At 43.5% G+C, this 22,949-nt stretch overlaps 1 protein-coding gene across 5 annotated transcripts in view; it reads right to left on the bottom strand.

The window, feature by feature from the left end:
- Window positions 1–14,364, bottom strand: part of pleca (plectin a) — a 143,578-nt gene extending 129,214 nt beyond the window's left edge. For 4 of the 5 annotated variants that reach the window (XM_061741258.1, XM_061741261.1, XM_061741260.1 and 1 more), the window contains exons 1-2: window positions 14,202–14,364; window positions 4,434–4,647 (exon numbers count right to left, since the gene is read on the bottom strand). In XM_061741258.1, the coding sequence (XP_061597242.1) occupies window positions 4,434–4,644 (211 nt within the window). In that variant the 5' untranslated portion in view covers window positions 4,645–4,647; window positions 14,202–14,364. Of the gene's footprint in view, window positions 1–4,433; window positions 4,648–10,296; window positions 10,385–14,201 lie in introns of those variants that run through there. The other variant, XM_061741259.1, reaches the window with a different exon arrangement.
- Window positions 14,365–22,949: the final 8,585 nt, after the last annotated feature.

Below are 22,949 nucleotides of genomic sequence, written 5' to 3'. Positions count from 1 at the left end.
TAACTGAGTTACTAACCGAGTTACTTTTTTAATAAAGTAACTAGTAACTAGTTTTTTTCAGTAACTAGCACAACACTGGTTGTAGCTTGCGGCCGAGACGACTTTGTTTTGGAAGTACGGATCAGATTTCTGCCAGTTTGGGGAAAAAAATACGCTGAACCCTCAGGACAAAAGTGTTACTTTTTACTAAAACAGAGTTTTAAACAAAGAATCCAGTGATTTACATTTCGATACAAGATGTGAATGCGAGACGCCTGTTTTGACCAACCGGATGTAGCGATGGAGGATGATTCTTCTGATTGGTCAGTCAGGGACCAATCAGAAGGGTCAACTTCAATTCTCAGCAGAGATAGGAAGAAAGATGATGCCTCACTCTGTTGCATTCTTTCTTTTTTTCTTTTTTGGTGACAATAGTTGACAGTTAAATTTGCTGGTGACTATTTTTATACAACAACATCAACTAATTGTTGCCGCCCTGGTAATGTAACAGAAAAACTTGGACCTTGCTCTCTCTGCTGCCCACCAAGAGAGAAATGCCCACTTTTGTCTCTCCGTCAGGATTTGGCTCAGGCCCTGGACTGCAGTGAACCGGCTCAAACCAACATCAAACCGGTCCGGAACGACGGCTCAGCTCTTTATATGGATGAAAGAAAACATCTGAAGCAGCAGACGACCTGCACCTCCCCGTTCTTTTCCCTCGTTTGTGCTTCGCAGGTCGGTGGTCAGAATACCGATCAGAGTCTGAAAGCAGCCACGTTAATCTAGTGAGGGTTTAGTTGACTGTTCCTGTGGCCGAGGGGAACAGAGAACTGGGGAAGCTCTTCTGGGACTTCAGCCTTTTTCTAGATTTTCTAAGACCATTTTTAAACTAAATTTAAGACCAAAAAGACAAGTCACTAAGAAATCCAGTGCCGAGGTCGCCAGATCTGACAGGTTCCAGCCCAAACGCCATGTAAAACCCGCCGAAATAATGAAAAACCAGCCAAATCATACTTTCTCTATGTTAAACCTGTAAATTATTAAATGCGTAATACATTTCAAGCTTCACAACACCACTAAATAGCCCAAAAAAGTTCAGGCTCCAAACAAAGACTACAATTAAACTGAGTAGATTAAAGCAAATAAAATATCAGTGAGTTTATTGTGTAAGTTTCAACGTTTCTCTGCCATAATGGAAACTTTTTTGTTAATAATTTATCCTAAATATTTAGTGAAAACCAAGAAAGGCAGCCCAAATATATAATTTTCAGCCCAATTGGCTGAGACTTGCCCAACCTGGCAACACAGATTTAGACCACCGCAGGAGATTCTCCTCAAAACGATATAAACTCTTTAACGATGACTAGATACATTCCCTCTAAAAATGAAGACCCTTGGATTGAGATTTAAGACAAATTAAGACATTTAAATGCCTTATTTTAGCAGAAATTGACTTTTTAAGACTTTTTAAGGAGCCTGATCTTTGCACCAACCGACGGTTAATCCGGAGGCCTGATGGACAGAATGAAGACGACATGGAACAAAAAAAACCTTGCAGAAGTGTTTCAGATGAAGTGAAGCATCAGTTTGTTAAAGGTGTTTTATTTACTACGTTTTAAGATCAATGATGTTGATTTAATCTGTTCAACCGTATCTGAAGTTCAGATGTGCAGAAATGAAATGATGCATCTGTTTCTGAAGAGAAAGAGAGAGGAGCAGCAGAGATGAGACCAGGATCCTCTGTGGATAGCGCCCTCTGGTGGTCGGTATTTATGCCGCACACACATGGTTTATGTGTTCAGATTAGATTTATGACCACATCTGCTGCTGCTGGGAAACTGTTGGTTTTTATAAAAGTATTGGAATAAACTTGATCACTCTGAACCCTGTTGGATCAGAACTCATCAACTAAGAACATTTTATCGTCTTATTCCCACAGATTCATCGCGTTGGAAAGGTAATCTGTCGTAATCTCAAATCTACGCCATCAGAGGCTCAAGATCAGGTGAAACTCATCAGAACCTTCTGCAAACTGACCAGGAAGTAGTGATGTCACGACCTGCCATCGGAGCTGATATCAAAGGAGGTTGCCTTCATCCAACCATCATCCAACCATCATCCAACCATCATCCAACCATCATCCAACCATCATCCAACCATCATCCAACCATCATCTGTTCATCCGTCCGTCTGTCCAACCATCCATCATTCATCCATCAATCATCCCATCCATCCGTTCATCCATCCATCCATCCATCCATCCTTCATCCATCCATCAATCCATCATCCATCCATCCATCCATCAATCATCCATCCATCCATCATCCCGTCCATCCATCCATCCATCCATCCATCCATCAATCATCCCATCCATCCATCATCCCGTCCATCCATCCATCCATCCATCAATCATCCCATCCATCAATCATCCCATCCATCAATCAATCATCCCATCCATCCATCCATCAATCATCCCATCCATCCATCCATCCACCCATCCACTCATCCATCCATCCATCCACCCATCCATCAATCATCCCATCCATCCATCCATCAATCATCCCATCCACTCATCCATCCATCAATAATCCCATCCATCCATCATCCATCCATCCATCCATCGCCGCTTATTTCTATCCAGTCCATCTCCATCTCCTCAGATGACAGAACCCTGGACCATCACAGCTTGACGTCTACAGATATTTAAATAAAAAATAAAGAATGGTAAAATAAAAACAATGATACTGAGACCTGGCAGGGTCCAGGTCTGCCCCAGACCTGCAAAGATCCAGAACAAACATACATGTATTTATGGTGAGTTTAAAGTAAAGCTCAGTTGAAGTTGAAGTCAGATCTTGAAATATGAAGATGTTTCATTCATAATTCGAGGAGGCCCTTACTCGTAGGTAACCATGGGACAAGCTTCAATATTTAAGGGAAAGGTCCAGGGAAGACATTAGACCCTGAAGGAGACAACAGCTACAAGGACGAAGCAGATAACTCTCTTATATCTGTGTTTGGTGAAAGAACATCCAGATCTGCTCTCAGACAAACCTTGGAAACACAAGCGATGTCAACACGACACAAGTCTTTCTCAGCAACAGTCTGGTCTGTTATGGTAACCGGAGAATCGGATGGTTTTATTAATTATAAATATTATTATAAATCTGTAAACGTGTCATCAGTATCTGATCAGTGATTGTGTAGGGAAGGACTTCAACGCTGAAGTCTGCAGCTCGATTAGATGTTGTTAGAAGAAACTCCGGCTACAGCCTTCGGTTTGTCTGACGAGGATAAAGATTAGTGTCGGGTTGTTCTGGCGCCGGTCCAGTCCAGCTGAGACGATAGAGCACAGTCAGACTGCAGAGCCCCACCCCGGCGGATCGATACCAGAGAGGCCCGAGGAGAGCGGGAACAGCGAGGTCGTGGTGCCGTTTGTCTCAAGAGACGATAAAAAAAACCAACAGGAAGTGCAGAGACGGCGAGTCGCCTCGTCTGACCCGCCTCAGAGTCGTCAGGGATACCGCTGCTCCTCGCCGTGTTGGCAGCAGAACCACGACGGCCTGAAACCTGAGCCCCCCCCACCCCCTGCAGGGTAAGATGCCAGGCACCGTCCCAACTGGTCCTGAAACCTGAAACCGTGGATTCTTTCACAAAGAAACTCAATTTATGAGTCTTGTTGTTTGATGAGCTCAAAGCCTGGACGGAAACTTTTGGATCCCTGCTGGATCACTGTTTGATCACTGCTGGATCACTGCTGGATCAGTGTTGGATCACAAGTGGATCACCGTTGGATCAGTGTTGGATCAATGAATCATAACATAAACATAAAGGACAAATGACTGCAGTTCCAGTTGACAGCGGCTCCACTGCAGGATGCTGTGAAGGAGCATCTCTGCACCGCAGATGCTGAACTGTTGGCTTGAAGTTTCTGCGTTCAGTTCACCCATGTCACCGGCAGAGGCTTCCTTTTTCTAACTTGCATTCCCATTTGCTTATAGAGAACACAAACTATGATTAAAGGCAATCAGGGCCTTTTTCTTGAAAGAGAAGAAAACACAGCTGATAACTGATAAGCTGAATCAAAAAAACAAGCTGAATTTGCAGCCTTGGGGCTCGTTGTTGTTCTAAGAGTCTGACAACGTCCTGGATTAGCTCCACTAACGCTGACACCGGCGTCTCCAGGGAGACGGACTCTGGAGGCCGTCCCATCGCTCCGCCTCGACTAACTGTTTATACGTCTGTTTCTGCACAAACATTCTCAACTTCAGTCAGAAGTGCTCCAAACGTTTCTGGTCAGAAGTATTTCGATTAGCGACAGAGCATCAGAAAATGCACAGGTAGGATGCATCAAAGACGGGAAGAAGGGACCAGGTCTGCAGGAGCGCCAGCATCACAAACAACCCGTTCACAGGAACCGCTGAGCGGATCCACGGCACGGACCAGCGTCTCACCTGCGATCCGGATCACGGCCCTCTCCGCCGGGTCCAGGACGTCTCCGGAGGCCGACTTGGAGCGCTTGATGCGGTGGTGCCTGGGCAGGTTCCAGGGCAGCGTGTCGCCAGGAAATGGCGAGCAGCCGACAGAGCTGGGATCGATGGAACTCTCCTCCGAAGCCGCCCGGACCAGCGGCCTCCGCTTGGGCTTCGCCTGGGCGTCGTCCATCGCCTGCAGGCAGAGAGGTCAAAGTGAGGGGCTGAATACGCAGTGGGAATGGATATAAATGGGATTACAGTCCAGAAGCACTTGAACAACAAGATAATGGATAAAACAATCAGATGTGATCAAATTTACAGAACTTACAAGACTTCACTTTTAAATAAACACAGACACGTTTAGCAGAGTCGCTCATATGCAGGCCTGGTGATCGATTCAAATGTCAAGAATCGATTCAATTCAGATTCTTAAGATTCAGAATCGATTATCACGATTTGATTCGATATCGATTTGGGTTAGTGTTATTAAAACTGTTTTTTGAGGTGTTGCCTATATACGGAAGAGTATCAGGGCCAGGCAGGAGAAAAATTAAAATAAAATTTTAGAGGAGGAAGATTTTCTTTTTCATTATGCACTTGTGAAAAAAATTCAAGATGTCGAGAAAAAAGTCGAAATGACGAAAGAAAAGTTGAAATGCCGAGACTAATGTTGAAGTACAATTTCGAGAAAAAAGTCGAAATGATGAGAAAAAGGTATAACTTTCGTGAATAAAGTTGAAATGTTGAGAAAAAAAGGCGAAATTTCGACTTTATTCACGAAATTTCGACTTTTTTCTCTAAGTGCGCAATAAAAAAAAATCTTCCCCTCTCGAATAGTTTTTCTCCGGCGTGGCCCTAATACTCTTCTGTAATAATGCAACATATTAATACTAGTATTATATTGAGATTCAACAGCAAGTATTGGCATCTAATGATGCTGTAAGAATTACCAAACAGATCCAGGGCAGCAAACAAAGAATGTAGGAAATCGGGATTATTTTTTCCCACATTTCGGTTAAATTTTTTCCATTTTCGGTGTTTTTCATTTTTGCAAATTTGTTTTTTTAGCATTTTATGCAAATGTAACCCCAAGAAAGTATATAAAGTAATGAAATATAAACAATGTATGCAATTATAACTGAAAACTTTAATGTTTTCATACCTTTAAACATATTTAAAGGCAAAAACATGGCACCAGTTATTCTCGTGTCCAACAAAATATTCCTTTTTTGGGCATAAACAAACAAAAAAAAAAGTTATTTGTATGAAATGAATAATTAAGAAATAAATAACTCAAATAGGCCTTTCAATATCCGTTTAAAATGCAAAGAAAGAACGAAATTGCAACAGTTCATGCTGTAAACAAATCATTTTAGCTTGTCTTGACTACTCAGATGTGGTGAAATCAACATTTTTGGACATAAGCTCTGTTGTTAAAAGGGATGGAAGACCATAGAAGACGAATGGAGGTGAAGAAAAACTCCTTCACAACATCAACAGAAGTGAAGAAACATTTCTAGGAGGTGGATTTTCATTAACAATCAGACGTCTTCATGGACGTAAATACGGAGTTTAGAACAAAGATAAACCGGGGGAATGTTCAAGAACGGGAACGACGGGTTGGAAACATCTAAACATCCTCCAGTGTTCTGGACTCAGAGTCTCTTGACCGATGGAACAAAGATCACCTGGTACCAGAATGATGGAAACATCCAGAGGAAAAGAGCATCACATCATCAAACACGGTGGAGGGAGTATCATGGTATGGATGCGTTTGACTCCCGGTGAACCCGTCTGATGGTGTTTCAATGATATGACCTCTGAGGTGAACCGGTCTAAACTCTGACCAGCGACACTGGACTGGTGGGCGGAGCTTCACAGAGCTGGAGATCCTGAACATCCTGAGAAAATCAACTCAAGACCTTTTCAAGGACAGGAAATTGAATGTTCTTGAATGGTCAGATCTCTAAGTAGAGATGCAACGATCTATCGGCGACCGATCGGTATCGGCCGATAATGGCCCTATCGGTTTTGATTAGAGATCGGAAAATAATAGTTCAAAGCGGGCCGATCAGATGACATTTACAACAACAAACTGCCGCCAGTGCTGCGTTCCCGCACCTCAGACCGAGGTCTGCTAAGGAGGCGTGGCCGACTCTACAAAACATCAACACTGAAAATGGCGTCGCTGTTATGCGAGTTTTACAATGTCCGAATAGGACAACAAATTTGCAGTTGAAGAATCTGATAGGACATTTGAAAGTTTCTCACACAAAGGAGTATATTGAGTTGCCAAAGTTGGCTGCTGCTAAGGCAGAGAAAGAAAAGGAGCAACGCCGCTAACTCCGATGAACGTAACAGAGACCTATAAACGACAGCAAGAAAAATAAAGAACTATATCATAAGGTAATGAATTCGTATTCTTTGCTCATCAGCCGCTTTCTCTTGTTGAAGAATCGGGTTTAAACGCGTCGTTAGCTGCTTGGATCCCCGGTACGCGCTGCAGTCATTAATATTTCACTGATAAATGTCCGCCGGAGTTATACCAGAATATTTACAGTTCAAAGCCTCATGCAGGACAACAGTCATGTCAGTCGCTTCACAAGTGACATTTGGAGTTCTAGTGTGAAGAGTTTCACTCAAGAGTTTCCTCACAAGCGGCAAATGCTATTGCTAATAATTCATAATCAATTTTTATTTTAAGATTTAATTCCTCTTTCCACAGGAAAACTAAGGTTTAAGCCTGAATTACGGTTCTGTGTCAAATCGACGCCGTGCCTACGCCGTCACGGTGACGCCGTCGCGAACCCTTCGAACTTCTCCGTCACTCCATTTCGCTGCGGTGCAGTACCCCCTGCGACCGCTAGTTCACGATCTTTTCCTGAATGGTTTATCCGACTTTTCCGGTCACAGTGAATGAAAGAGATATGGACAACTATAGTGCAAAAAACCATAAAAAAAAAAAAAAAAAAAAAAAAATCACACATACACGAAGAAAAGAGCGCTGAAAGTTCACGTCTGCTTCAAACCGGAAACCGGAAATGGGTTGCTACCAAGCGAACCAATCACAGCCCTCTCTGTCTGTGTTTGGTCTGCGTCGCCTCGATGCGTAGTTACAATTTTTGGGAGGTGCACGTCAGTGACGGCGTCGTTTTGACTCAGAACCACCTCAGCCTTTATAGTTAACAACTTGTATCAACCTTTAGAGAGCGACATGTCTGCTGTTGTGTGTGTTCGTGCACATGTTGTGTATAATTATTACCACAGGACAGCTGAAGCTAGTAAGCTACACCTACTCTTTGTAAGACCAGTCTAAGTCGTCTCTAATGGCGCTTTTCCACTAGTACCTACTCAGCGCGACTCGCCTCGCCCCGGTTTTGCGCTTCTCCACTAGGGGTCTAACGTGCCAAGTTGATACTTTTCAGTAGCTACTCTGCCGAGGTTCTGAGTTGGGCTGTGACGTCATCACACTCCAGGCCACCGATTGGTCGGGGGGTTGGAGTCGGACGTCTGAGTCAGGAGGCGGAAATCAGAGAAAGAGCGACTTGCGGCTTCTTCATTTTATTCCACAGGCAACGGCAGTGCAAAAGTCTGTTTCTTGATCCAACTCTGAGGTGCAGATGTTCATAAACCTGGTGGCTGAGGAGAGAATTAAAAAGGGATGTAGACGGGCGATAAGGAACGACCAGATCTACCAGCAGCTCTGTCACTTCATAGCTGCTCAGCTACCAACGGACTTTTCAGCAGCGCAGAGACAAACTAACAAACAAAAAAAAGTGTTGCCGCTTGAAGCTTCTCTCACTCTCATTTTTTAACTTGATATGTAACACAAGCCACAGACCCAGCAGCACATATACCATCTCCTCCAGGTTCTACATCTTTAGTGTTGTTGTCTTCTTCGTTTAGATACACAATCAAATACATCACAACAGCTTCACTCCAACCTCCTACTTCTGATCTGGGTGTCTAAAAACAAACGAGGGCGAGTCGAGTCACGCTGAGAGTAGGTACTAGTGGAAAAGCGCCATAAGAGTCTCTAGAGGGTGAAATATTGCAGATATTGCCTCAGCCTGCAATAAAACAGACAATTCATGATACTTTCTCATCTCCTAATTGTGATACCTAATAATAAATGTCAGTGTTGTACATGGGACAACACTATTGACGAATTTATGGATTTCATGCTGTGATCGGTGATCGGCCCTCAAAAGTAAGAGTAAGAAGTAAGAAGTCTGATCTGGACCTGATGGAGTAGCTTTTTACCCACAAACGAGGAGCTGGAGGAGGGTGAGGGGGGGGTGCATGACCGTGTCCTTCACCAACCCTCCTTCACAGTCTCCTCTCACACATCTTATCAAGAGATGACGCCATCTCTGACATCAACATCCTTAAACAGAAACAACATGATCATTATCATGACCTGAGGAAGTTAAGACAGCAGCTATGATGAAATGTGCAGCATCCGAGGTGGTTGTGGTGGTGGGGGGGGCTAGTACTCCGCTGCACTTCTGCTGAGTCAGCATCCCGCCAACAGGATGCTCTGCACCGGGATGCTGCCTGCGGCGCTGCGGCCTCTCTGATTGGTCGGTGCAGACGTGACTGAAACCAGGATCCTGCAGCAGCAGCAGCAGCGCTGCAGCTCTGTGTCTCAAACCATCAAAGACACCAGACCCAGTCCTTCAGCACTGAGGAGGACCACGATACTGCAGGCCTGCAGGAAAACCTCTCCGGAGAAACTCTCCTCCGTGTTTGGGACTGAAAGTGGGCCAGACGGCCATCGACTGATCTAAATGGAAACGCTGGCTGGTGGCCACCATCAGATGAGGATGAGGTCTTTGTTCCAGCCTCCAGGACTCAGACCGGAGCTTCAGGACCTCAGAGATGCTTTGAAGGACAGTCGTCAGCGAGTTCAGCATCACTTAGAGCCCCCCCCCCCCCCCCGACATCTCTGACTCGTCTTCTCTGAAAACATCCCATCAGAGGATCGGAGTACAACATTACAACATCTGCAGTGGTGCAAACCCCCACCCCACCCCCTCCTCCGACTCCAGTCAGGACTTACACGGCGTCAGGGTGAACTGTGGTTACCTGGCAACCCTAAAGAGCTTTAAAGAGCAGCCCTGAACCCCCCAGGAGTTGGAGGTGGGGGGGAGGGAGACAGGAGACTCTAGCTGTCTGGTCCACTCCGAGACCAGCGGAGGGACTCATCAGTTTACAGATAAAACTGTCTGTGTCTGCCCCCCCCCCCGACAATAATAATAATAATAAATAATAATCAGCATCATAAAACTACATAATAATAATAAATACAGAATAATAACAATAAATAACACTTAAATAAATAATGATAATACAAAATAATAATAATAATGATAATAATAAAATAAATAACATTTAAATATAATAATCATAATAATAAAATAATACAAATAAATACTAAGTCATCATGAAAATAAAAAATAAAAAAATAAAAATAATAATAATAATAATAATAATAATAATAATAACACTGAATAATAACAATAAAAATAAATAACATTTAAATAAATAATCATGAAAATAATAAATTATATTAATAAATAATAATGATAAAAAATAATTAAATAAATAACATTTAAATGAAATAATCATAATAATAAACAATAATCATAATAATAATCATAATAATAATAATGATTATAATAGGGAGAGTCGGGCTCAGCTGCAGCGCCACACCTGAAGCCGCAGTGAGGCGACACCTGGCCGGTCGGACGGACGCGGGGACGCGCACTTATCTCGCCTGTAAAACCCGCAGCAGGGACGGAATGATGATGAGGAACCGAACCCCAGATGGGTTACTCACGCTAGTGGTGTCCAGGGGGACTGACACGGTCCTGAGTCGGTCCCGCAGCCTCCCACCCGGTCCAGAGCTCCAACTCAGACTCCCATCACCGTCCTGCTGCGCAGCGGGAGTCGCGCCTGCGCGCTGCGGTCTCCCCGGTAACGCGGAGCGGCTCACCGGCGGAGCAGGATGAGACGATGCGGAGCTCCGGGAGCGCGCTGCGCGTTCAGAAGCAGCGCTCATCCATCCTTCATCCCACCGGCTTTTTTTTTTTTTTTTTAATGCCCCAGATTTAACATTTGGTCCAACTTCGGGTCGGAATAATTCAGTAATTATTGGTTTCAGGCAGTACTCGAGTTGTAAAAATCAGGGGGGATGGTGGATTTTATCATATGGGGACAGATAATTTGTGCTGATTACAAATAATATAATATATTACAAATGATAGCAGTGACCAAAACATCTGCAGAAATACTGCAGGAATGACATAGCAGCAGTTAAATGCAGCCTTCTGTAAGCTTTAAATATCCACTGGGCTTACATCAAATACATCAAAACACAACAATAAAAAACACTTTTCTGAACTTATCAATATGACTCTGTCCTTCACAGGATAAGTAAAATGGATCACTGCAAAAACTCAAAATTAGCAACAATTCAACAAACAAAATTAACAAGAATATTTGTCTTATTTCTAGTTAAAATGTCTAATTTTAGTAAAAAAAAAATCTCATTACACTTAAAACAAGACTCATCACTGGAAAAAACAACAATTTTTACCTGTTTCAAGTAGATTATCACTTGAAATAAGTAGAAAAATCTGCCAGTGGAACAAGATTTTTTTGCTTGTAATGAGAAGATAAATCTTGTCCCACTGGCAGATTTTTCTACTTATTTCAAGTGAAAATGTACTTGAAACAAGTGAAAATTGTCAAATAAGTTATTTTTCTGGTGATGACTCTAAATATTGAAATAGCAGTAAAACCACATTCATTGATGAAATGACACAAGGGATGGAAAGGGGGGATGGCGGTTTTACAGGGGGGATGATTTTGACCATTTTTATTTCAGGGGGGATGCCATCCCCCCTCATCTCGAGTACTGGTTTCCGGTTATATTAAAGGAATATTCTTTCACTGAACTGAATTCTAATTTCTTAATCCACAAAAGGGATAATTATATTGTTGCAGTGCAAGTTTTGTAAAAGGAAAAACATAATTTAAAGGGGACCTATTATGGCATCTAATACCTATTTTAAACAGGCCTTGAATGTCTTAAAAACAAGCTTTTGATTGTTTTTGCTAAATGAATTAGAAATTCCGCCTCTAAACCATGTCTTTATCTTTTTCTAACCTCATTATCTATGTGGGATTCTGAGTGGGCGGGGCTATGATAATGAGGCTCTGTGCTGATTGGCTGCCTGAATGACGCGATACACTGCTACGAAAAAATGGCGGAAGCTCCGGCCGGCGGAGTTAGTTGTGGGCGTGGTTTCACGCATCGGAGGCCAACCTATGTAAATCGCATTTTGGTTACGTAACGAAAGGGAGCAGAATCTGAACGGCTCGTAGAAGCCACATCACACTGGACGGCTCATCCGGGCGGCTGTACAGACACTGCAGAATGTGGTTGCTTTCCTCCTTCTCTGAGTTGGCAGGCTGAGGGGAGACCACTGTATAAATATAAAGCAAGAAAAAAACGTCCATCCAACAGTTCTGGGGTGCAGAGCCGCTCCTTCACAGTCACATGACCACGATACCTTGTCCTCCTTGTTCCTCCTTCATCCTAATCTGTTCGTCACGTCTGCTTATCATAAATAACAATAATAATAATAATAATAATAATAATAAAAGGCACCAGAATTATCAGCAGAAATACTTGAGGGCAAAAAACATAATCCAAACTAAGAATGTCATATTTTCCTCCAGGCCTACAGGGGGATCGATGAGCAGAAAACATCATAATAAGTCATTAAAAGTCATGAAAAAGCAAAGAAAGAGAATCAAACCCCTGTAGTCTCTGCTGCTTCTGCACTTGTTTATTCACTGTTGTGTTTATCAGCCCCCCCGACGGAACCCCCCCGACTCAGAACGGGGCCAACTTGAGTCAAATTAAAAGCTGCCATGCTGAGCCGTTACGTAACTTACGACACAGAGAAAGATGGACGGCTCGTTTGTGGAGCCGTGTTGCATTATTAGTCTCCCAGTAGTGAATGAATCACGGGGAACAAAGAGGCCGGGGGGTGCGGGGGGCAGGGGTTGGGGGGGTGGGCACCGGGCCTGAATACCAGCTCTGTGCTGAGGGTTCAGTCTGACCCGCCGGTTATTTTCTGTCACACCAGAACTAAACCGGCCCAAACAGATTTCAGACGTTGCAAACGCTGGAAGATGACACGTAAATCGTAGAAACATAAAACGTAAAGAAGAAACGTAGACCGTACTGTAGAAACGTAAAACACTAAAATACATTTAAAGTCCTTCGGACAAAGATGTTACTGAAGACAGACGTAGCTCTCAGCCTTTGACATGAGCCTTTTCAGAGTCTCCAGGTCGGTGACCAAACACAGCGCTGCCAAACTCCCAGAAGATAATGTTTCTGGAGCGTTACATTTATAATAGGAGGCGTGGCTCTTTGAGTGACAGCTGGTTCAGCCAATGACCACCCATCATCACTTCATCGGTAGGGATGGGAGTTGATAAGATTTTTACGAAGCCGGTTTGGATTCTACTTAACAATTCGGTTCTTTATCGATTCTCATTTGGGACAAAAATGAGGCAAATGGCGCTAATATGATAGTGTTCGTAAGTTAATTAGTTACCTGCAGTGTTATTAGCCAAGGACATGCTAACGTTGCTGCTGATGCTGGGTTGGGATTTATTGACGTTAGTCTAGAGCAGATCGACAACACGACATCCATTGATAGTTTTATGTGGTTGTGTATGTTGGTTGCGTTTCTTCCCGTTTTTGAAGTATCCACTTGCCGAGTGTTGCAAGTTTCCCTGTTGTCGTCTTTTTTTATTGAAATGTAACCAGACCTTCGAGCGTTTGTATCGCTTGGGCGCCATGTTTACTATTGCCTGCTGGCTATGCAACATCTGTGGTGATGTCATTCGTGCCCACTGGAATCGAAAAGGGATTTGTTTGCAAAATTTGCTAATAATTCCAAGGAATTGAAACATTGGGAACCGGTTCTGAGCAAGAACCGGTTCTCGATTCTCATCCCTACTCAGTCATCATCTACGAAACTTAATGAAGTCTGTGATGAATCCTTCCAGACACAAATTTATGACTTTTTAATACCATTTAAAAAAAAAAAAAAAGTAAGACCAAAAAGACAAGTCACTAAGAAATCCAGCACTGAGGATTAGGTTGCCAGATCTGGCAGGTTTCAGCCCAAACACGATGTAAAACACACCAAAATAATGAAAAACCAGCCCGAATCTTACATTCACTATGTTAAAACCCTAAATTATTAAATGCATAATAAATTTCAAGCTTCATAACACCACTAAATAGCCCCAAAAAAGTTAAGGCTCCAAACAAAAACTACAATTAAACTGAGTAGATTAAAGCGAAGAAAATATCAGAGAGTTTATTGTGTACGTTTCTACTTTTCTCTGCCATAATGGAAACTTTTTTGTTAATAATTTCTCCTAAATATTTGGTAAAAACCAGGAAAAGTTTTATCAACCCACCTAATTGGGTGGAAACCTGCTCAACCTCGCAACACTGACTGAGGTGTCTAGCAACTGTAAACAGGTTTATTTCTCTTCAAAACGATTAAACTTTCCCTTTCAAGGTGTAAGAAAACTTTTGAATGATAACCGGATAATTTCCCTCTAAAATTAAGATTCAAAAATGTCCTCCAACCATACTGAGGGAAGGAGGAAGTCCAGGAACAGGAAGTGAGTGCTGTGACCTCTCACCTTCTGGGCTACGGTGGCTTCCACCGCCGCTTTAGGAGGCTTCCTCCTCCTCCTCCTCCGGGCTGCAGGACCCGGGCTCTGGTCTCTGACGGGTTCCTTCTCCTTCTGAACGCCGTCTTCAGCCCCGACGCCAGCAGGAGGCTTCTCCTTCGGCTTCCTCTTCCTCTGAAACCAAACACTCCGGTTAGTCGCGTCACATCATCACACATCGGCGGACAGAAGCGTCTCTGTTCAGACTCTAACGGTGATTAACGTTGTCACTTAAACAAAAGAGGATCTTTCTGCTGCTGGAAACAAGCGGAGGGATAAAACAGGAACAGTTTTCTGAGCTTAGAGACAACAACATCACAACCCTGGGAGAGAATAAACCACCACTCAGAGGTTCAGCAGTCTTATTTCCTAGAAATCTGTCTTTATAAAACAAACTTTGAGTTGAATGAGTCTTTTTTGTTCTTTTCAAACAATGACGAGGAGTAGTCCCTTGTTGTTAGTTCCATGTTGGTCCCCTGATGGTTCCATGTGGGTCCTGTATTGGTTCCGTGTTGGTTTCATGTTGGTTCTTGTGCTGGTTCCCATGTTGGTTCCGTGTTGGTTTCATGTTGGTTCCAATGTTGGTTCAGTGTTGGTTTCATGTTGGTTCTTGTGTTGGTTCCGTGTTGGTTTAATCTTGGTTCCCGTGTTGGTTCCCATGTTGGGTTCCGTGTTGGTTCTCGTGTTGGTTCTCATGTTGGTTCCCATGTTGGTTCCCATGTTGGTTCCCATGTTGGTTCCATGTTGGTTCCGTGTTGGTTCTCATGTTGGTTCCGTGTTGGTTCCAATGTTGGTTCCGTGTTGGTTCCAATGTTGGTTCTCATGTTGGTTCCCATGTTGGTTCCATGTTGGTTCCGTGTTGGTTCTGTGTTGGTTTAATCTTGGTTTCATGTTGGTTCTCGTGTTGGTTCCAATGTTGGTTCTCATGTTGGTCCCCTGATGGTTCCATGTGGGTCCTGTATTGGTTCAGTGTTGGTTTCATGTTGGTTCTCGTGTTGGTTCTCATGTTGGTTCCAATGTTGGTTCAGTGTTGGTTTCATGTTGGTTCTCGTGTTGGTTCTGTGTTGGTTTAATCTTGGTTTCATGTTGGTTCTCGTGTTGGTTCTCATGTTGGTTCCAATGTTGGTTCAGTGTTGGTTTCATGTTGGTTCTCGTGTTGGTTCTCATGTTGGTTCCAATGTTGGTTCAGTGTTGGTTTCATGTTGGTTCTCGTGTTGGTTCCGTGTTGGTTCCATGTTGGTTCCATGTTGGTTCCATGTTGGTTCCGTGTTGGTTCCAATGTTGGTTCCGTGTTGGTTCCAATGTTGGTTCCGTGTTGGTTCCAATGTTGGTTCCGTGTTGGTTCCCATGTTGGTTCCATGTTGGTTCCGTGTTGGTTCTCATGTTGGTTCTCGTGTTGGTTCTGTGTTGGTTTAATCTTGGTTTCATGTTGGTTCTCGTGTTGGTTCTCATGTTGGTTCTCGTGTTGGTTCCAATGTTGGTTCCAATGTTGGTTCTCATGTTGGTTCTCATGTTGGTTCTCATGTTGGTTCTCATGTTGGTTCCGTGTTGGTTCTCATGTTGGTTTCATGTTGGTTCTGTGTTGGTTCCCATGTTGGTTCCGTGTTGGTTCCCGTGTTGGTTCCGTGTTGGTTCCCATGTTGGTTCCGTGTTGGTTCCCATGTTGGTTCCGTGTTGGTTCCAATGTTGGTTCCGTGTTGGTTCCCGTGTTGGTTCCTGTGTTGGTTCCCGTGTTGGTTCCAATGTTGGTTCCAATGTTGGTTCCAATGTTGGTTCCGTGTTGGTTCCCATGTTGGTTCCAATGTTGGTTCCGTGTTGGTTCCCATGTTGGTTCCGTGTTGGTTCCGTGTTGGTTCCATGTTGGTTCTCGTGTTGGTTCTCGTGTTGGTTCTCGTGTTGGTTCTCATGTTGGTTCTCGTGTTGGTTCTCATGTTGGTTCCATGTTGGTTCTCGTGTTGGTTCTCGTGTTGGTTCTCATGTTGGTTCCATGTTGGTTCTCATGTTGGTTCCAATGTTGGTTCCCATGTTGGTTCCAATGTTGGTTCCGTGTTGGTTCCCATGTTGGTTCCGTGTTGGTTCCCATGTTGGTTCCATGTTGGTTCTCATGTTGGTTCCATGTTGGTTCTCGTGTTGGTTCTCGTGTTGGTTCTCATGTTGGTTCTCGTGTTGGTTCTCATGTTGGTTCCATGTTGGTTCTCGTGTTGGTTCTCGTGTTGGTTCTCATGTTGGTTCCATGTTGGTTCTCGTGTTGGTTCTCGTGTTGGTTCTCATGTTGGTTCCAGTGTTGGTTCTCGTGTTGGTTCCAATGTTGGTTCCAATGTTGGTTTCATGTTGGTTCTTGTGTTGGTTTAATCTTGGTTTCATGTTGGTTCCCAGTTGGTTCCCATGTTGGTTCCCATGTTGGTTCCATGTTGGTTTCATCTTAGCTCCTGATTCCATAGCTGACCTCCTGACCCCATACGAGCCTGAACACACCCTGAGATCCTCTGGTGGGTCATTCCTGGCCATTCCTTGGTCCAACTTAAAGACCAAGGGTGACCGGGCCTTTTCTGTTTTAGCCCCTCGCTTATGGAATGACCTGCCGGAGGAGATCAGGGGAGCTAACACACTGTCTTCTTTTAAGGCACTTTTAAAAACTCACTATTTTAGACTTGCGTTTAACTGATTGTATTATTTGTCTGTTTTTATCTCTCAATTGTGTCTTAATTGTACTAATTGTTTGTTTCCTGTTTTTAACTGCATGTAAAGCACTTTGTGACTTGTTTTGGAAAAGTGCTCTATAAATAAAGGTATTATTATTATTATTATTATTATTATTATTATCTTGGTTCCCGTGTTGGTTCCCGTGTTGGTTCCATGTTGGTTCTCATGTTGGTTCTCATGTTGGTTCTCATGTTGGTTCCAATGTTGGTTCCAATGTTGGTTCCGTGTTGGTTCCCATGTTGGAGGTTCAGCAGTCTTATTTTCTAGAAATATGTCTTTATAAAACAAACTTTGAGTTGAATGAGTCTTTTTTTGTTCTTTTCAAACAATGACGAGGAGTAGTCCCTTGTTGTTAGTTCCATGTTGGTCCCCTGATGGTTCCATGTGGGTCCTGTATTGGTTCCGTGTTGGTTCTCATGTTGGTTCCCGTGTTGGTTCTCGTGTTGGTTTCATGTTGGTTCCATGTTGGTCCCCTGATGGTTCCATGTGGGTCCTGTATTGGTTCCATGTTGGTTTCATGTTGGTTCCCATGTTGGTTCTCATGTTGGTTCCAGTGTTGGTTCTCGTGTTGGTTCTTGTGTTGGTTCTCGTGTTGGTTCTCATGTTGGTTCCATGTTGGTTCTCGTGTTGGTTCTCGTGTTGGTTCTCATGTTGGTTCCATGTTGGTTCTCATGTTGGTTCCAATGTTGGTTCCCATGTTGGTTCCAATGTTGGTTCCGTGTTGGTTCCCATGTTGGTTCCGTGTTGGTTCCATGTTGGTTCTCATGTTGGTTCCATGTTGGTTCTCGTGTTGGTTCTCGTGTTGGTTCTCATGTTGGTTCTCGTGTTGGTTCTCATGTTGGTTCCATGTTGGTTCTCGTGTTGGTTCTCGTGTTGGTTCTCATGTTGGTTCCATGTTGGTTCTCGTGTTGGTTCTCGTGTTGGTTCTCATGTTGGTTCCAGTGTTGGTTCTCGTGTTGGTTCCAATGTTGGTTTCATGTTGGTTCTTGTGTTGGTTTAATCTTGGTTTCATGTTGGTTCCCAGTTGGTTCCCATGTTGGTTCCCATGTTGGTTCCATGTTGGTTTCATCTTAGCTCCTGATTCCATAGCTGACCTCCTGACCCCATACGAGCCTGAACACACCCTGAGATCCTCTGGTGGGTCATTCCTGGCCATTCCTTGGTCCAACTTAAAGACCAAGGGTGACCGGGCCTTTTCTGTTTTAGCCCCTCGCTTATGGAATGACCTGCCGGAGGAGATCAGGGGAGCTAACACACTGTCTTCTTTTAAGGCACTTTTAAAAACTCACTATTTTAGACTTGCGTTTAACTGATTGTATTATTTGTCTGTTTTTATCTCTCAATTGTGTCTTAATTGTACTAATTGTTTGTTTCCTGTTTTTAACTGCATGTAAAGCACTTTGTGACTTGTTTTGGAAAAGTGCTCTATAAATAAAGGTATTATTATTATTATTATTATTATTATCTTGGTTCCCGTGTTGGTTCCCGTGTTGGTTCCATGTTGGTTCTCATGTTGGTTCTCATGTTGGTTCTCATGTTGGTTCCAATGTTGGTTCCAATGTTGGTTCCGTGTTGGTTCCCATGTTGGAGGTTCAGCAGTCTTATTTTCTAGAAATATGTCTTTATAAAACAAACTTTGAGTTGAATGAGTCTTTTTTGTTCTTTTCAAACAATGACGAGGAGTAGTCCCTTGTTGTTAGTTCCATGTTGGTCCCCTGATGGTTCCATGTGGGTCCTGTATTGGTTCCGTGTTGGTTCTCATGTTGGTTCCCGTGTTGGTTCTCGTGTTGGTTTCATGTTGGTTCCATGTTGGTCCCCTGATGGTTCCATGTGGGTCCTGTATTGGTTCCATGTTGGTTTCATGTTGGTTCCCATGTTGGTTCTCATGTTGGTTCCAGTGTTGGTTCTCGTGTTGGTTCTTGTGTTGGTTCTCGTGTTGGTTCCCATGTTGGTTCCCTGTTGTTCCATCTTGGTTGCCGTGTTGGTTCTTGTGTTGGTTCCAATGTTGGTTCCAATGTTGGTTCCAATGTTGGTTCCAGTGTTGGTTCCGTGTTGGTTCCCATGTTGGTTCCGTGTTGGTTTAATCTTGGTTTCGTGTTGGTTCTCGTGTTGGTTCCCATGTTGGTTCCATGTGATGATTCCTTCTCATCCACGGTTGATGAACATATACTGGTCTAAAATTGCTGTTATGGGCTCTTTCATTATATTCATCCTTCCTTCAATTGTTCCTTTCTTCCTCTTGGCATCATTCAAGGATTCCATCAATCTTTCCATTCTTTCATCCTTCCATTATTCCTTCCTCCATTCATTAGGTCCATCCTTTCTTGGATGGTTCCTTCTTTCCTCCCTTTTACTCCTCCTTCAGTGGTCCATTTATTTATGAGATCCTTCCTTCCCCATCCTTGATTATTACCCTGTTTTTTATTGTTTTCTTTTTTCTTCTGGATGTGGACTCTAGCCTTCCAATCGGCCGCTTACCTTTTCAGTGAGAGCTGAAGATCCTTGCTTGATGACGCCAATGGGAACGCAACCCTCCAACCCGATTGTGGGGGGGTCAAACAGGGCCAACAGGCCTGAACGGGGCCTCAGTTTCAGCCCCAAACGTAGCCTGTGTGGAAAATACCACAGCGAGACGGACGAGGCCAACAGACCCAACACAGGGATGCTGGATGTAGATTTTTTTTTTATAGTCTTAAGATAAATTAACCGTAGAGCACCTTTTTAACCACATAACCTCAAAACATCTAATAACCATCCGTGTCGGACACTGTTTTCTTGGTAAAAACGGCCGATCGGACGTCTTGCAGGAGCGTTAGTCCATCACCCGGAGGCTCGTCTCAGTTGTGAAGGTCCAGGCTGCTGAAAGGACCGATTGTAGACGGACGTCACTTCAAATTCTTCAAACTGTACGACACGGTCCAAAACAAACGGGCCCCTCTTCCCCGGCATGTAGCCCCCCGGCTGCGTCGCGACCCCTGACCCCTCAGACTGGAGGGGGTGGGGGTTGCTGAAACTCACCTGGTGGAAAGTTGATGATGTCGGTCTCCAGACAGATTGACGGGGTCTTGATCAGACCAGGATGTCTACAGGTTTGACCGAGGTAAATTTAAGAATTTTAAATAACATTTTTAAATTTAAGACCAAAAGGACGAATCACTAAGAAATCCAGTGCTGAGGTCGAGGTTGCCAGATCTGACAGGTTCCAGCCCAAACGCGATGTAAAACCCGCCGAAATAATGAAAAATCAGCTCAAATCATACATTCTCCATGTTAAAAGTGTAAATTATTAAATGCAGAATACATTTCAAGCTTTACAACACCACTAAATAGTCCAAAAGAAGTTCAGGCTCCAAAGAAACACAACTGAGCAGATTAAGGCAAATAAAATATCAGTGAGTTTATTGTGTAAGTTTCTACTTTTATCTGCCATAATGGAAACTTTTTTATTAATAATTTCAACTAAATATTTAGTAAAAACCAGGAAAAGCAGCCCAGATTTTAAAATTCCACCCAATTGGGAGGAAACCCGCTCAACCTGGCAACACTGACTGAGGTGTCTAACAACTGGAAAATAAGATTTATTTCTCCTCAAAATGATGTGTTCAAAGTGTAAGAAAACTTTTTAATGACTGGATAAATTCCCTCCTTGGATGGAGATTTAAGACAAATTAAGACATTTAAAAGGCCTTATTTTAGGGATTTAAGACTTTTTAAAAACCCGCGACCAACCTATGGAGGTAGAATTGTTTCTTAATTATTCAATCAAGAAAAATTGATTGCTTCAAACAAAAAAACTTCACTTCTATCAACGAAAACATTTCCAGTCAAAGAAAAACAGTGTTCAAATGCATTTTTTTGAGTCTCAAATATTTTTTTGCATTCAAACTTTTTCAAACATTCACTTTTTTTCTTTGATTAAAAACATTTCTTTTGATTGAAGTGAAATTTTTATTTATTGAAAATATGTTTTTTTGATTGAAGCAATCTGTTTTTTGATTGAATAATTAAGACACAAATCTACCTCCATACCGCCCTGCAGACGTGAGGGACGGCTGGATCAGGTGATTGACAGGTGGATCTGTGGAGCATCAGCTGAGGTCAAAAGTGAAGTTTGTTGAATGTCTGCAGCTCAAACTGCTAGCTGAACTCGACCGACCGTTCAGGTCCGGGTTCAGACCCGGGATCACAGACGTGGAGGTCTGAGCACCAGGACAGGAAACAACATCCATCCATCCGTAAAGGGAATCTTTTAAGTTATACAGATTTCCAAAAAATATATATAATTTCAATTGTTCTCATAGAGAATTCAACCAAATATGTAGCGTTATTCCTCTACCATTAATTCACCTAATTCAGAACTTTTTGGTGTGTAATACAGCTTCAAATGTATTACCAAATCTATTAATTGAACGATGTACTCTGACTGATAAAAAGTGTGGTAACAAGTTTATTTGTAATGTTTTTAAACATGATTTTGCAGAAGGATAATTTGACATCAAAATGTGCGTCTCCATCCTGCGACGACGCGCATTACTTTTCTCAGTCAAAAACTTTAATGTGGGGACGATAGACAACAAAAAGTGCACCCCTCCTTCATCTGATTCGGACTCTGTTTTGACTCCTTCACCTTAATTGGTGCAAATTAGCCCCGCCCCTTCTTCTGATTGGACGATATTTGATAGTTCCTACTTTCTGCCATAACTTTGGAATGGTTTGACATAAAGACTTGTGGGTGGTGTCATCGGACTCGGTTTTGACTCCTTCACCTTAATTGGTGCAAATTAGCCCCGCCCCTTCTTCGGATTGGTCGATATTTGATAGTTCCTATTTTCTGCCATATTTTTTGAATGGTTTAACAAAGAGTCATGGGTGGTGTCATCGGACTTAGTTTTGAGTCCTTGATCTTTATAGGGTGAAAATTGCACGCGCGAGGGCCCGTTCATCGCTGCTTGCAGCTTTAATTTATTTTGTTATTCATATGCACCTTTTAATTCTTAGAGCGCATTGTTTTTTGTATTCCTTACAAGAATTGCCATTTTTTTATTGTTTTTTATTTTCCTTTCTTTTCATATTGCATTTAAATTGATATTTGTCCATTATCCTCTCTGAGAGTTTGTATATTTATGTTTAAAAAAAAAGCAAAAACATCATCCATCCTGGAGTCAGAGATGCTTCACGGTGATGGAGGCAGTGAGGGACTGAGGACCCCTGGTGTCCCAACCCGGTACTACACAACCAGCAGAGGAGCCTTTATTTACACTTGAAGGGATTAAAAAACAACTAAATCAGTTGCTTCGATCAGAGGTTTTCCTCACCTGAGTGGGAGCCTTGGACCTGGAGTCCTTCGCCATCGCTGTGGAGGAGAAAGGAGATGAGATGTACCGTGCTTTTATTGTGAAAGGAGACTCAGAAATCTGCCGGCGGCAGGTTGCCATGGCCACATCATCACTCAAGTTCCTTCAGCTTCACTCTCGCTTGGTTACTCAAGATTGCAGAGTCGGGCGGGTGCCGCCTCTCGGCGAAGCCTTAAAAATAGAGGTTTTATGGGAGTTTGGAGCAGAAAGAGGCTTTGTGCGTCTCACATGTCTCACATGTGCAGCAGGGATCAGCCCCGACCGCAGAGAGGATGGAAACGCTGCTACTGCACAGTTACTGGAAGAAAACAGACTTTTCCACTGAGTAAAGCCGAGCCGGGGGGGGCCGGGGGGGTCACCTACCTGCCAGATACCGCTCCATGGAGGCCGAGGAGCTCCGGTTCCGGCCGTAGCAGCAGAAGAAGAGCAGCCAGACCAGGACGGGGGCCAGGACCAGGACCAGGACCCAGAGGAGCCGGGCCAGGGCCGGGTCGGCCCAGGCGGCCAGGACCGTGGTGTCCATGGCGACGGCTGCAGGCTGCACTGGGACTTGTGGAGCTTCTGAACGGGTCGGCAGCCACAGATGGATCCCAGCTGTTCTGAAGGGGCCCGGCTCCAATCCAGGCTCCAACCGAGGCCCACGTCAGCTCCGGGAGTCTGC

Source organism: Cololabis saira, chromosome 15 (genome assembly GCF_033807715.1).
Source record: "Cololabis saira isolate AMF1-May2022 chromosome 15, fColSai1.1, whole genome shotgun sequence".
Lineage (NCBI taxonomy): Eukaryota > Metazoa > Chordata > Actinopteri > Beloniformes > Belonidae > Cololabis > Cololabis saira.
Note: the sequence above shows the minus strand (reverse complement) of the source record. Positions and strands in the feature narration are given on the sequence as shown.